The 15,222-nt window shown below is 41.9% G+C and overlaps 2 protein-coding genes across 2 annotated transcripts in view; both read right to left on the bottom strand.

Moving 5' to 3' along the window:
• LOC310645067 (protein C19orf12 homolog) overlaps positions 1-502 on the bottom strand; it is a 25,812-nt gene extending 25,310 nt beyond the window's left edge. Inside the window, exon 1 of the mRNA XM_083370479.1 lies at positions 393-502. The gene's annotated coding sequence lies outside the window, so the exon portion shown is untranslated. The remainder of the gene's footprint in view (positions 1-392) is intronic.
• LOC310645064 (uncharacterized protein F13E9.13, mitochondrial-like) overlaps positions 1-15,222 on the bottom strand; it is a 21,021-nt gene extending 5,799 nt beyond the window's left edge. The window contains exons 1-4 of the mRNA XM_083370475.1: positions 15,057-15,222; positions 13,791-13,873; positions 9,211-9,391; positions 393-543 (exon numbers count right to left, since the gene is read on the bottom strand). Of these exons, the coding sequence (XP_083226601.1) occupies positions 393-543; positions 9,211-9,391; positions 13,791-13,873; positions 15,057-15,159 (518 nt within the window). The 5' untranslated portion in view covers positions 15,160-15,222. The remainder of the gene's footprint in view (positions 1-392; positions 544-9,210; positions 9,392-13,790; positions 13,874-15,056) is intronic.

The raw sequence follows: 15,222 nt of genomic DNA, 5'->3' as shown, positions 1-15,222 counted from the left end.
CAGTGAGAAAAATTAGTCAATGGAACAACTTGCTTCCAGAAGTTGTGGTGCTCCATCACTGAGGAGACTGGACAACCGTTTGTCCAGAATGGCATAAGGCCTCCTGCTTGAGCACGGGGTTGGACTAGAAGACCTCCAAGATCCCTTCCAACCCTTTTATTCTATGCTGTATATAATAAGAAGCTAATAATTACTACTTAGGTGAACTTCTTAAGTGGCTCTTTTGGCCACATAAATACTCAGTTATTGAATTAGTTATACTTTGCTCACTAAGTTGGTGGGTTACTGCCCGTAACAGAAATGATAAAATAATAAACATGAAAATTTAAAAGACTTTAGAAGTTAAAGCCACACCAGCATTTTTTTCCCCAGAAGTGATCCCATTTATTTACCTGTGCTTCTTTTTAATGTCAGCAAAAACCTGGATGTGTTCAGCTCCAATTTGCTTGCGGTATCTTAGCAAGTTCCCAGCACAAGCATTCAGAATCCCTTCATCAGCCACATGAGAGAAAACGAAGCCTTCAACTCGAACAAAATCCGCACCTAGAAATAGCAATAAACAAATAAATAATCAGTGCTGTTGATAAAGCTAATTAATTCTGCTTGGTCCTCAATTATGTCTAATTACGTTTCCCAGATGATGCCCAAAACAAAATAGGTTACATTAGAAAGACCAATGGGGTGTTTAGCAAGCTAAACACAGATAAAGACGTTGCAGGAATAAAATGTCAGTTCAATCTTTCTCTTCTTTTCCTTCTGCACCCCTCCTTCAATACCCATCTCTTACCACCTAAGTTTATTTTAAGAATGCATCTGGTTAACCCCAAAATTCTGCATATAATTTTAAAAGAACACCCCCCCACCCCCCACCCCCAAAGGAACAACTTTGCAAAAGAAATGGGACCAGGCTGTGTTTCTAGGATGGAAACTCAAGAGTTGACAATGAAATTTTGCAGCACAAGATTTTTCAGTAGGGAGGGTTATTCGGGAATGTATCTGGCGTCCCCCAATTTATAACAAGCAAGTGTCTCCTCTTTCAGCAGCTTGTATGAACAACAGCTTGCTGCTTTATTTTGCTAAATAGTTGTTCTTTAGCACAACACATCACACGGTAAGGTTGCAAAGAGGTGCTTCAGAGAAAGGTGTACTACAGGCCTAGCAGTTTCATTGATTGCTGGAAACCCTAAGATCGTTGATGAATTTATTTATTTACGGTGCTTATGAATCTGTTTTGACCCCTAGCGATGTCAAGACTCTGCTGTTTTCTTGGCAAGATTTTCAGAAGTGGATTTGCCCTTGCCTTTTTCCTAGGGCTGAGAGTGTGTGACTGGCCCAAGGTCAATCAGCTGACTTGATCCCTAAGATGGGACTAGAATTCCCAGCCTCCCAGTTTGTAGCCTGGTGCCTTGATCATTACAGGTAATCCTCGACTTACGACTGTTCATTTTACAGTGGTTCGAGGTTACAACGGCCTCAGTAAAAGTGATGTGCGACCTGAAGTTGCAGCCACCGCACCACCCCGATGGTGAGGTAGGTCGCAATTTGGATGGCAGTGCCTTATGGCCAGGTGGTCACAATTTGCGATCTTCAAAGCTGACTTCCCAACAAGCAAAGTTGGTTTAGCCAGACTTCCTTAACAAACCTGTGATTTACTTAATGACACGATTCCCTTAACCATCGTGAGTCGCTTAATGACCATGGTAGAAATGGCCATAACATTGGATCTGGTCATGTGATGATTCACTTAACAACCACATTGATTAGTGACCAAAATTCTGATCCTGACTGGATGGATGGAAACTAATCAAGGAGAGAACCAACCTAGAAATAAGAAGTTTCCTACATAACAATTTATTAGTGGAACAACCTGCCTCCAGATGTTTTTAAGAAGAGATTGGACAACCATTTGTCTGAAATGGTATAGGGTTTACTGCCTGAGCAGGGGGTTGGACTAGAAGACCTCCAAGGTCCCTTCCAACTCTGCTATTATTCTATTCTATTCTATTCTATTCTATTCTATTCTATTCTATTCTATTCTATTCTATTCTATTCTATTCTATTCTTAATTCATCATTATTCTATTCTATTCTATTCTAATTCTATTCTTAATTCATCATTATTCTATTCTATTCTTAATTCTATCAAAATTCTATTCTATTCTATTCTTAGGTAAAGGTAAAGGTTCCCCCGCACATGCGTGCTAGTCATTTCTGACTCTAGGGGCCGGTGCCCATCTCCGTTTCAAAGCCGAAGAACCAGCGCTTGTCTGAGGACGTCTCTGTGGTCATGTGGCCGGCATGACTAGACGCCAAAGGCACACGGAGCGCTGTTACCTTCCCACTGTAGTGGTCCCTATTCTTCTACTTGCATTTTTATGTGCTTTCGAACTGCTAGCTTGGCAGAAGCTGGGACGAGTAATAGGTGCTCACTCTGTTACGCAGCATTCGGGATTCGACCCGCCAAACTGCCAACCATCTGATCGACAAGCTCAGCGTGCTAACCCACTGAGCCACCGCATCCCTCTATTCTATTCTTAATTCATCATTATTCTATTCTATTCTATTCTATTCTATTCTATTCTATTCTATTCTATCATTATTCTATTCTGCTATTCCATTCCATTCCATTCTATCCTATCCATAAGTGAAGGACTATCTGTACACCAAACTGGCTCTCCAAGGAAACAGCAGAACTAAATTAGATAAAATGAAACCAGTGACTTTAGAAGATGATCACAATGCATCAACTCTACAAACTAGGTTGTGAGCTGCAGCACATTAGAAGAGCAGGATACGAGTATTAGTTTATGACTTTCATGTTATGTGGTCTAATTTTTCAATTACAAAATCGGATAGGAAAGAAACAGAGAAGAGAAGAAGGTGACGGAGAAGGAAGGAGAAGCGACATGTTCCAGAAATATAATGGGAGTGCTTTTGAGCATTATCAAGAAAATAAAATAATAGCTACGGAGTAGAAAACATTTATATCTGTATCTTTACCGATGCTGGAAATCTTCTGCAAGTCAATACTACACACCATTCTATGCAGCCTCAAATTGATGTGGTTAATTAAATCAGGAGCTCTGCGCAGGAAATTATGCACTGCTAAAAAACACATGGTACACCTGTTAATAATGAATCAGCTGGGAAGAAAGCTTGGCAAACGCTTCCAGACCCAAGAGACATGCTTAGTGTGTTCCTGCTCAGAAACAAGGAAAAAACAGGAGGAAACGCACTTCCGGTTAAGCTGGTGAAATACGTAACACTTGGCGTTCCAAGAAAAATTATTCTGCTCTATAGGAATCTCTCAAAGCAAGAAAGAGAATCTGTAGTCTCTCGAATTGCTTGCGAGTGCAGTAATTTCATAAAAGCCATCGATCCTTACGAGCGTCTTTATTTCTTTATCCCCACTCCTACTCTTCCCTAGCAGGAAGTCCTTAACTTATGACCACAGTATTTCTGTTGCCAAGTGAGACATTTGCTAAAATGAGTTTTACCCCATTTCATGACCCTTCTTACCCACAAATGTGAAGTCAATCACTGCTGGTTGTTAAGTTAGCAACACGGTTGTTAAGCGAATCTGGCTCTCCCATTGACTTTGCTTGTCAGAAGGTCGCAAAAGGGGATCACGTGACCCCAGGACGCTGCAACCGTCATAAATATGAGTCGGTTGCCAAGCGTCTGAATGTTGATCACGTGACCACGGGGAATGCTGTAACAGTCGTAAGTGTGAAAAACAGTTATAACTCAAGTTTTCAGTGCCGTTGTAACTAAATAGTTGTACGTCAAGGACTACTGTTCTAGAAATTGCACACCCGTGGAGAAAAACAGTCAGAAATCACCTTAATTCAAAGTAAATGAATGTGAAGAGCCATCCCTAGGTTAAAAAAAAAAGCATTTGCCTTTAAAGTCTTTTTAAAAATTATAGAAAGGATATTAGAGAAAACAAAACAGCTAAGTTATAAAGTGCATTTTAATAGGAAGACATCTCTACTGTCTAATCCATTCTGCTTATTGACTGAAGGGCCTAATTGTTTAAGTAAACCAGCACAGTCATCTGCAACAGTGAAAGGGGAAAAACGGCATTATCGTTTCTGAAAACAAAATATAATAGGAAAAGTCGTGCCAAAGCTAGGGAACAGATGTTAGGTATAATAGACAATTCATCCGTCACAGTCAACATCAAGATACATTAAAAAAAATGTATCAAAGCAATATATGTCCTCAGTATTAATCATCTTTTATACATACACCATATACCGTACAAACGAAATGCTTAAATTTTAATTCACTGTGCCAGCCAGGCACAGCCAAGGCTCTGTGGGTAGAATTTTTTGATTATTAATGCTCCAGCCATAAAGAAAGTCGACTCTGTTAAAATATGCCGTCATCCCTTCTGTTTGAAATACAACCAAAAACAAATTAAAGTCTAATTACTGGTTCGACAAAAGATGTCTTACTGCTTCCTTCAAATGCACGTTTTCCCAAGTGCTAAACCTTACAGGTTTTCATCGGCCCTACAGTAACCCTGTGAAAAAGATTTGGTGGTTTATTCTTCCCCTTTCACAAAGACACAAAAGCTAAAATGTCTATCGGGACCAAAGTCCACCTCACTGCACAGGTTATATCAGGTTATAAACCCTGATATAACCCAATTGCAAGATGGATACTGTTATCTGAAGGGCTGTCACTCCAGTTAGATCCGCCCAACCCATCAGTGATGAAGCGGGGACCTCCTCGCCTAAGGAGGTACATCTGACAGGACCCAGAAGAGCCTTCTCTGTGGTGGCTCCCTCCCTTTGGAACATCATCCTCATAGAGATTAGACTGCTCCCACTTTGGCACTCTGTCTTAAGACCCCGAAGACCTAGTTTTCCCAACGGGCTTGGGAACCTGGAGTGGGATGGAGCCCATCAAGTGGCTTGCTTGACAGACTGCTGTTGCCAATCGGGAGGCGAGTGATTGTTTTTATTGTTGTATATTGGGGTGGTGTGTTTTTTTTGTAAGCTGCCCAGAGTCACCGAAAGTGAGTGGACAGCCATATAAATGTTCTAGATCAGAGGTCCCCAACCTTTTGGGCACGGGGGACTGGTTCCGTGGAGAAAGGTTTTTCTGTGGACCGGAGTGTGTGGTTTTGTGTGCTGCCTGCATCCCACGGATGGGGCTTTGCTTGTTTGTGCAGCCTGGTTGCTGGCATGCCACGGCCTGGTACTGGTCCACAGACCAGCAGTTGGGGACCCCTATTCTAGATAATAGATAGATAGATAGATAGATAGATAGATAGATAGATAGATAGATAGATAGATAGACAGACAGACAGACAGACAGACAGACAGACAGACAGACAGACAGACATTTTTAAATAACAAAAAATAGTTGTAGCTCGTATTTTAGATTTTGGCTGTAGTTTGTTCTCCAAGCTTGTTTCAATATAATTTCTGAACATTTCATTACCAAACTAAGGTAACATAATCAGCAGGATTTTCTTGTCCTATTCTCCTTAGCTCATAAATGTCTTATGTTTGTTAGATAGATAGATAGATAGATAGATAGATAGATAGATAGATAGATAGATAGACAGACAGACAGACAGACAGACAGACAGACAGACAGACCATCCGTCCATCCACTGGCCTACGCTGACACTTTCATTAAATTCAGGTTAATTTATCCTTAAGAGGATTTCATTAATTTGACAGAAATATAATAGTTCATTACAGTAGATTACGGTCATATCCCAAGGTCTAACTTGTATTAGATGAGCAATCACAATGATTTAAAATTAATCCCTTGTACTGTTTGATTGAACTAAATGGAAGAAAGCCATCAACAGATATCGGTCATGGAGAAGTATAAAGAAATTGTTAATGTGGGCATGGCAGGAGAGCCTCAGAAAGACCTCAAAATGCGGTGTCTTCTATTTGACATTCAAAGCCCTACATGGCATGGGTCCGGACTACCTACGGGAGCACCTTCTGCCGATGTCAGCACCCCACCGTCCTGTGCGCTCCCACAGAGAGGGCCTCCTCAGGGTGCCACCGCTCAAGGAATGTCGGCTGGTGGCCCCCAGGGGGAGGGCATTCTCAGTGGGTGCGCCAGCCCTCTGGAACACCTTACCTACCGAAATCCGGATGGCCCCTGACCTCCGTACCTTCCGTCGCGACTTAAAAACTTTTTTGTTCCAGCAGGCTGGCCTGGCATGATAGCGTTAATTGGGGTCCCAGTTTGTGTTCATTAGTGTTTCTTATTATTTTATTGTTCGGTCTGTATACCTTCCTTCCTCTGTACACCGCCCCGAGTCCCTCGGGAGAAGGGCGGTTTATAAAAACTAATAAATAAATAAAATAAATAAATAGGGGCTTCCACATGCCAACATCATTGCTTGTTGGTTTATAAATCTGAATGGAGATGGATGGCGATGAATTTCACATATCCGAAGATCCAAACACAGAATATACAAACCTATGTCAAAAGTATAGGCAGTCCTCAGTTTATGGTTGTAATGGAACCTGGAATTTCAGTCCAAAGTGACCAAACCCCAATTTTATGAGGGATTTTTTTCCTTGTGTCAGTCATTAAGTGAACACAGCAGTCAATAAGCAAACACTGGGGTCATTAAGCAAATCAATGTATTCCTATGGATTTTTTTTTGACAGAAACTGTCAAAATTTAATTTAATTTAATTTAATAATATTTATATACCGCCCTTCTCCCTGAGGACTCAGGGTGGTTCACAGGGCAGAATAAAATACTAAATACAAACATTAAAACAAGATTAAATAATTGCCCATATTAAAACAGTTGGAATAAAATTCTAAAACACCTAGTTAAAATTAAAGCACAAAATTAAAAAAAAACACATAAATCATAGTGATGTGACAGTGGAATGCCGCAATTGGTTCAAATGTGGTCATAGGACCCCGGGGTGCGTGTGTGTGTGTGTGTGTGTGTGTGTGTGTGTGTGTGTGTGTGCACGCACATGCAGGAATCAGAACTCCGGAACTGGGTCATCAGTTCCTTTTGGGGGAATCTTTGCAACTTGGAATTGATCCCCTGTACATACAAAAATAATGCCTTCGCTTCCCCTAATTATTTTCCATTCTCACATGAAGAAAAGAGCTCCACTACACCAGTGGTAGCACTCACATTAATTTTATCCACAGTCAGCTGTGAAATGCACAAAGAAGAAAATAACATTGATGTCCCGATTAGACCTATTTACCCCAAGCTTTAAATCTGCCGCTAACAAAATTCTGCACCAAGGGAAGTGCGTGCAAGAGGGAAGGAGGAGTGGAAAGCGGAAAGGTGATGCACATTCCAGGCCTTTGAACTGTGTGCTCCAAGAGCTGGTTTTTCTCTGATCTTTTTTTTATTTTTTTAAGTTAAGAATTATGCCAACATCAGAGGCTGGGAAACAAGCATTAAATAATCACAAAGAGGAAGTCGGTGCTCTCAAGTTGGCGCGGAAATGGAATCTATTTCACGAAAGACAGCAAATGTGTTGCAACTTGGGTCTTTCTCGGGACAAAGCTGATATATTATTTTAAGTGAATTGCTTTTGTTGTGCTGAAAAATAAAAAGGGCTCCCGAAGAGCAAGGGAGGGTGGAAACACAAACAAAACAATAATAAATACAACTTTGTAGCTATTCCATCTGTCAGTCCTTAATGGATTTTTTTTTGCTGAAAATAATAACAACAACAATAATAATAAAAACCACAGTGGTAGAAAAACAAAGGTTAGGAAATGAAAAATGACGTTGTTTGCGTCCCTCTTGGGCACCGTGCTTGAAGCAAGCAACTGCTCCAGAGAAGTCACAACGAGAAGCACTTGAGTCGTATGAAGCCCTTGCTCCTCTAAGGAAACCCATAGTAAAAGAAAATATTCTGGGCAGTATTTGTGAAATCACAAGTTTCCCTCATCGGCTGAGATCTGGCAACTCTTTCCCCCTCCAGGTGGGAAAGATGAAACACACATTAGAGGTAGTCTTTGAATTACGACTGCTCGTTCCGCTATCGTTCAACATTACAATGATGCAGAACAAGGAGGAGGACTTACGACCCGTCCACAAAGTTGTGGTCATCACTGTATCCCTGTGGACAGGTAATCATAATTTGCAACCTTCCCTGGCCACTTCCCACAAGCAAAGGCAATGGGAAAGCCGGAAGGAAATGTCACAAGTTGCCTCCGTTTTTTCTTCCGAGGAGCCCCACTACAGAGTACAAGATTCCAGGGATGTCATACTCCACAACACACCTCATCCATGCTCTGTAGTGCCCACCTGTCCACAGCACACACCCATGCCCATGCCAGTCTGCCCATGTTCCCCATGTACCTTCCCTGGACGTGTAATTTGCAACCTTCCCTGGGCACGTCCCACAAGCAAAGGCAATGGGGAAACCAGCAGAAAATGTCACAAGTCACTCCCATAAGTTGCCTCCGCTTTTTCTTCCGAGGAACCCCACTGTTGAGTACAAGATTCCAGGGATGTCATACTCCACAGCACACCTCATCTATGCTCTGTAGTGCCCATTTGTCCACAGCACACGCTCCATGCCCATGCCGGTCTGCCCATGTTCCCTGTCACATGCCTGAGGCCCTCCCTGGCCTGCCCACTCCCCATCCCATCCCACTCCTTACTGAGGACTCCTGCCTCTTCCTGCTTAATGACCCACATGGTGCTGGGATTAAGATGGCCCCCTAGGACAGCCAGGATTAAGAATGAGAAAGATTCAGTCTCTAAAAGGTGCTTTGAAGCGAAGCACGTCTGCAACTCTTTAAAGCAGCTGCACCTTTAGACATAACGCATTGTTGCAGGTGGAGATTACATTCTTACTCCCATGTTACACAGCCCTTGTGACAAATGGCTACACAAGATGTCTGTGGAGATTCTCAATCATCCAGGTCCCAAGGGTGCTTTTTTTCCCAAAAGGCAACTTTTCTGGTGTTTTCTTTGAAAACATTTCGCTTCTCCTCCAAGAAGCTTCTTCGGTTCTGATTTGTTGTTGCTCTGACTTCTTGGAGAAGTGAAATGTTTTCAAAGGGGAAAAAAAAATCAAAGTCCAGTTGCCTTTTGGGAAGAAACCCCCCCACACACACACACACACCTTTGGGACAGTTCAGAAAGGGTTTTGCAAGAACATCCAGCCAGCTATAAGAAGCCGGCTCTTATTTGGTGTAATCTGCAGAACAGCCTGGGTTCCTTTACTTACCTGACGCAAGAGCAACAGCCAAAGCTTCCTGATTTGCAGCAGATAGTATCTGAACCCCAATGGGAAGGGTGGGACACGCCTGTTTTACTGAGGCGCAAATCACCGCCATAGCTGCTGTAACCTCCGCACCAACATCGAATGTGTACGGCCGGTCGTGCATATTTTCAACAATCAAGCCGTCCTGCGGGAATAAATGCAGAAGACACTACTCAGAGGAGCTTCCCCAATGGCCCAAGAAAAAAGGAATCAGAACTATGCAGTACCGAAGTTAGGACAGGTAGTTCTTGACTGACCACCTTAATGTAGCATGCTTATTAAGTGAATCAATGCTTGTTAAGCAAACGCCACGGTCTTTAAGCAAGCCTGTTGTACGTTTATGGGGCACTTTGCATGAAAAGTGGAAGTAAACGCTGGTTTTTTGGCAAAAACCTAATACTAAATTGCAATCATGTGACCACAGAGGTGGCAAACAGTTGTAAATGCAGGCTGGGTTGCCGCGTGCCCGAAATGCAGTTGTGTAATTGTGGGGATGGTTTGGGGGGGGGCAGCTGTTGAAACTTTGGAACTGGGTTGTAAGTTCTTTTTGAAAGGGTTTGTCGTAACTTTGAATGGCTGTAAATTGAGGATTATCTGTATCCGTCTACTCAGAAGCCTAAAGCACCTCTCTGGAAACCCAGATTGTTGGGGGCAATTAAGCTGACTTTGTAATAATGCCGCTTGGGGTGTGTGTGAAAGCCCTAATAAGCAGGCATATACATAGAATGAAGGCTACTGCTAGGCTTGTAAGCCGCCCTGAGTCTTCGGAGAAGGGCGGGATATAAATGGAATTAAAATAAAAAATAAAAAATAAACTCTGTTTTGCCTATCAAAAGCCACGCACAGAGACACATCACCCACTTGGGGAGAGGGTGGCTAGATACTGGATTACTTGTTCATTCGTCTCGCAGGTGTGAATGTAAAAATTTCTAGGTCTCCATGTAGGAGAACTCACAGACATTAACAAGGTGATGGAAGAAGATATTGTCCCTACATGTGTCACAACAGCTTGCTACATGGAAAACAGGCAGTCGGCTCCCTTCAGCATCTCATATATCCCTATTTGCTGGCTGTGTTTGAAGGATCACATCCTGACTTAATAAGGTCTTAATAAAGACTTAATGTGAACAAGGTTTTTTTCCCCCTCCGACTGTGCACGTTGCTTTTTCTCATTCGTCCTTTCGAGCATGTCATAATTAACCCCTCTGAAGTTCTCAATTAGCTATACTTCTTCGTAATGTATGAACTGGGACGATGGTTGCTGGTTTCGGAAGGTGAAAAGAACTGGAATCGGCATCTACCTTCCAAATCATGGTTTAAGATCCCAATGCACTTCCCAGATATTTCCCAGTTCAGGCGTAACGAGAAAAATATTAACGGAAGGATCTTTGAATTATTTTAGTCAAATCATGTCTCTTTGTAGGGCTGGGGGGTGGGGGGGGGGAGGAAATAGCTACAGCATGTCAAGAATCGTGGGGTGTGGAACATCTTCTGTTTTCCTACTCTGCTTTATATCAAGAATAAGGAGAAAGGAAGATTGCTCTTAAATGTGGATGCTCCATCAGTGGAGATTTTTAAGAAGCGATTGGACAACCATTTGTCCAGAATGATATAGGGTCTCTGCTCGACCAGGAGGTTGGACTAGAAGACCTCCAAGGTTCCCTCCAATTCTGTTATTCTGTATTTTGTACCATTAAATACAAGGTCTAATTTTCATGGATGAACTCATAGAACTTTGGTGTTTATTATTAAAATGAAAATAATACTAACAAACAAACTTAATATATTAAGGTAATATTAGATAGTGAGATATAGTAGTGTCGGTGTCCCAAACACAGAAAACCAGCATATTTGACCCAAACGTCATCAGTAATCCTTATCTTCAAAAATGTAACTTTACGCAATCCATGTATAAACGTAGTGAAATTCAACCCACGAACACTTATGTCAGCTGACTCTTTTACAAAGTAGTAGCCACAAACAATTTATAAAGGTACAGATAGTCCCAGACTTGCAACAGGTTGTTTAGTGACCGTTCAAACTTACAGCATCACTGAAAAAAGTGACTTATGACCTACAATCATTGCAGCATCCCCATGGTCACATGATCAAAATTCAGATGCTTGGCAATTGATTCATATTTATGACGGTCGCAGAGTCCCGGAGTCATGTGATACCCTTTTGCAACCTTCTGACAAGCAAAGTCAATGGGGGAAGCCAGATTCACTTAACAACCGTGTTACTAACTTAACAACTGCAATGATTCATTTAACAACTGTGGCAAAAAAAAAAGCTGTAAAATGGGACAAAACTCACTTAACATTTGGCAACATAAATTTTGGGCTCAATTGTGGCCGTACGTCGAGGACTACCTGTAGAAAACTTTAATTATGTCAGCTGCATCTTTCCCATGAAGAGGTTAAGCTCTGTTGTTCTTGAATTATAGCTGCCGTTTTCCTTAATCGCGATCCCTTCTCTTCACACTAGGGGTAAATTCTGAAGAAAGAATTAGGATTGAATCAAGATGCTTCGGGACAATACATCGCCAACACAGTTACAGCTTCTCCAGCAACATTAGCGATGAGTTATAGATATTTTGGAGGGACGCGGTGGCTCAGTGGGTTAGGACGCTGAGCTTGTCGATCAGATGGTCGGCAGTTTGGCGGGTCAAATCCCGAGTGCCGCGTAACAGAGTGAGCGCCTGTTACTCGTCCCAGCTTCTGCCAACCTAGCAGTTCGAAAGCACGTAAAAATGCAAGTAGAAAAATAGGGACCACTATGGTGGGAAGGTAACAGTGTTCCATGCACCTTTGGCATCTAGTCATGCTGGCCACATGACCACGGAGATGTCCTCGGACAAGTGCTGGCTCTTCGGCTTTGAAACGGAGATGAGCACCAGCCCCTAGAGTTGGAAACGACTAGCACGCATGTGCGGGGGAACCTTTACCTTTACCTTACAGATATTTTACAGACAAATATTAATAATTCTATTAAAATGCCACTGTGTTTCCCTGCCCTCTCCACCATCCTTTTAGAAGAAGAATATCGGAAACTGGCAAAACTGAGAGAGCTTTAAACTCCTTGGGATCTGTCACCGCATATAATCTTGTCACGGCAATTTTGACTGTGTTTGGCAAAACAAGCACAGAGCAGCTATAATTTTTCAGCACAGATGGCATCATGTCTGAGCATTCACTTGTTTTCATTTATATGCTCCAACATTATAAATCTTCCATATTTATTACGTTCTCTTTAAAAAGAATCACTAATGCATCAAACGAGGCACCTAAAAAAAACAACAACCCCAACCCTGAAGATATGCTTTCATCAGTCATGTCTGCGCTCTCTTAAAAATAAAAAAAAGCATGATGCACATGTGATATATATATATATTTATTGCCTAGTTATTTTTCTATTTCAGTTTCAGCACCCCTCATCCCAAAAAAAGAGGCTAGGAAAAAAAAAACCCAAAAACGGTGACCAACTAAAATGTGATAAATCTGGGGGCAAGCTTTTGAGTTCTCCAGAAACCTATAAAGCTAAATGTTAAACAGAACAGAGTTGGGGGAAATATTAGGAATTATGGACCATCATCCCACAATCTGCAAATTACAACCATGTTAAACTAGAATGCAGGATAAACAGCAATACTATTATGAGAGAAAGACTCCAGAGGTGCTTTTTCAAAAGGCAACTGGCCTTTCTGTGGGTTTTTGTGTTTTTTTAAAGATATTTCGCTTCTCATGCAAGAAGCATCTTCAGTTCTTCATCTTCAGAGAACTGAAGGTGCTTCTTTTTATTTTTCTTTATTTTAATTCCATTTATATCCCGCCCTTCTCCGAAGACTCAGGGCGGCTTACAAGCTTAACAGTAGCCTTCATTCTATGTATATGCCTGCTTATTAGGGCTTTTGCCCCCCCCCCCAAGCAGCATTATTACAAAGTCAGCTTAATTGCCCCCAACAATCTGGGTCCTCATTTTACCTACCTCGGAAGAATGGAAGGATGAGTCAACCTTGGGCCTGGTGGGATGCGAACCTGCACTAATTGCAGGCAGCTGGTGTTACTTAAGGAGGCATTAGCCCACTGCTCCACCAAGGCTCATCCAACATTCTTGGATGAGAGGGGAAAGTTCTTCAAGGAAAAAACAAAGAAAAGTGCAGTTGCCATTTGAAAAAGCTTCTTTGGGACAACCATGACCTGGATGACTGAGGACCTCCATAGCCATTCAACTTCCAGCGACTTCACGTTAAGATGTCCGTGCATATTCTTAGCAGCATTGCAAACATGGCTTGCCAATGCCTTTTCTAGAATGATTTTTTAAACTTCCCTTTCAACCGCTGAATCTCAAGATACTCTGATGATCTGCAATCGAATCGTGATGCTAGCTAGGCCTGGCCCTGCGTAGCTTCCAAAGCCACCCAAGATCAGTCAGGCATTGTTACCTTGACTGCTTTACACTCACGTCTATAGAAGAACTAAGATTAAGAACTGAGAACATTCAAAAACAGGAAAGAGAGAGAGAGACAAAGAAAAAGGACTTACGACACCAGCGGCCCTATACATTTCAGCCTCTCTGCAGGCTGCTTCAATGATCTGAGCCAAAGGCAACGTTCCACATGGTGTTCCTGCAAAGATGAAGATGCCATTCCAGATATGCACAAATGCACTCACTAAACTTTGGCACGCTCAAAGACAAGTCTAGTGAACTATTTGCCTAACCGCTTCTTTTAAGTCACTTGTATGCTGATCACTTCCTCTGACATTAAAAAAACTATAGTCCGTTTACTTATTTATTTATTTTCCCAAGTCGGGGGAGACACACAAGGAATTTGTCTCCGGTACCAAGGCACTCAGTGTGTCACTGAACTGAGTTAATCTGATAGCGCTATTTCACATTATATAGATTGCCTTTAGAAATAAATGCAAAGCACTGGCCATCATATTTATTTATTTATTTATTTATTTTTATTTATTTTAATTCCATTTATATCCCACCCTTCTCCGAAGACTCAGGGCGGCTTACAAGCTTAGCAGTAGCCTTCATTCTATGTTTATTAGGGCTTTCACACACACCCCAAGCGGCATTATTACAAAGTCAGCTTAATTGCCCCCAACAATCTGCGTCCTCATTTTACCTACCTCGGAAGGATGGAAGGCTGAGTCAACCCTGAGCCTGGTGGGACTCGAACCTGCACTAATTGCAGGCAGCTGGGGTTACTTAAGGAGGCATTAGCCCACTGCTCCACCAAGGCTCCTTTTATGAATTTCCTTTCCTTCAATCATATAAGTTGATACCACTTTTAAGGTAGACTTGCTCTGTAAACGCAGTGGAAGAAGAAAACTTGTTGGGTAAACTGAGGCAAACCACCCTAACGGGCACAGTCCAATATAATGCATTTGCAAACAGAAAGTCCCCAATTTAAACTCCAGGTTGGCTGGGAGTGATGTTAGACATAAATTTATGGGATATTTATTTTACATGCACCAATCGGTCTGCTGAATAGTAGGAAAACTATCTTTTACCTTCCCACCTCTCTTTATTTTAAGGACTTCCTCTGCGTAACAACGGCAGCTACTGACTGGATCTCCAAACTCGACATTAAACTCTGAAATGTTATTTCTGTTTTCCTCCTAGGTTTTATAATTGCTTCTTTTTTTAAAAAAAAATGCTTTAACTGTTCTAACTTGTAAATATGAAGTGCTTTTAACTCTGTGTGTGACCAGCCATACGCTAAATAAATAAGCCTCTCTTTATAATGTCCCCATTTTTCCTATGTCTTTGAAAAGCAACAAGCAGAAGACATTTACCTGGCAATGCTTGAACATGGACCATGCCAAGGACGACGGATTTCAGTCGCCCGAAAAGTTGCAGAAACTTCTGCATCTGGGGAGCAGAGAAACACATTGTCATCAGCTCCTGCCCAGCCAGCTGCCTTGAACGGGACTATTGCAAGAGATTACTATGTACTCTAGT

The sequence above is a fragment of the Vipera ursinii genome (assembly GCF_947247035.1).
Source record: "Vipera ursinii genome assembly, chromosome: 10".
NCBI classification, from domain to species: Eukaryota; Metazoa; Chordata; class Lepidosauria; order Squamata; family Viperidae; genus Vipera; species Vipera ursinii.
This window is presented reverse-complemented; position numbering and strand designations above follow the sequence as displayed.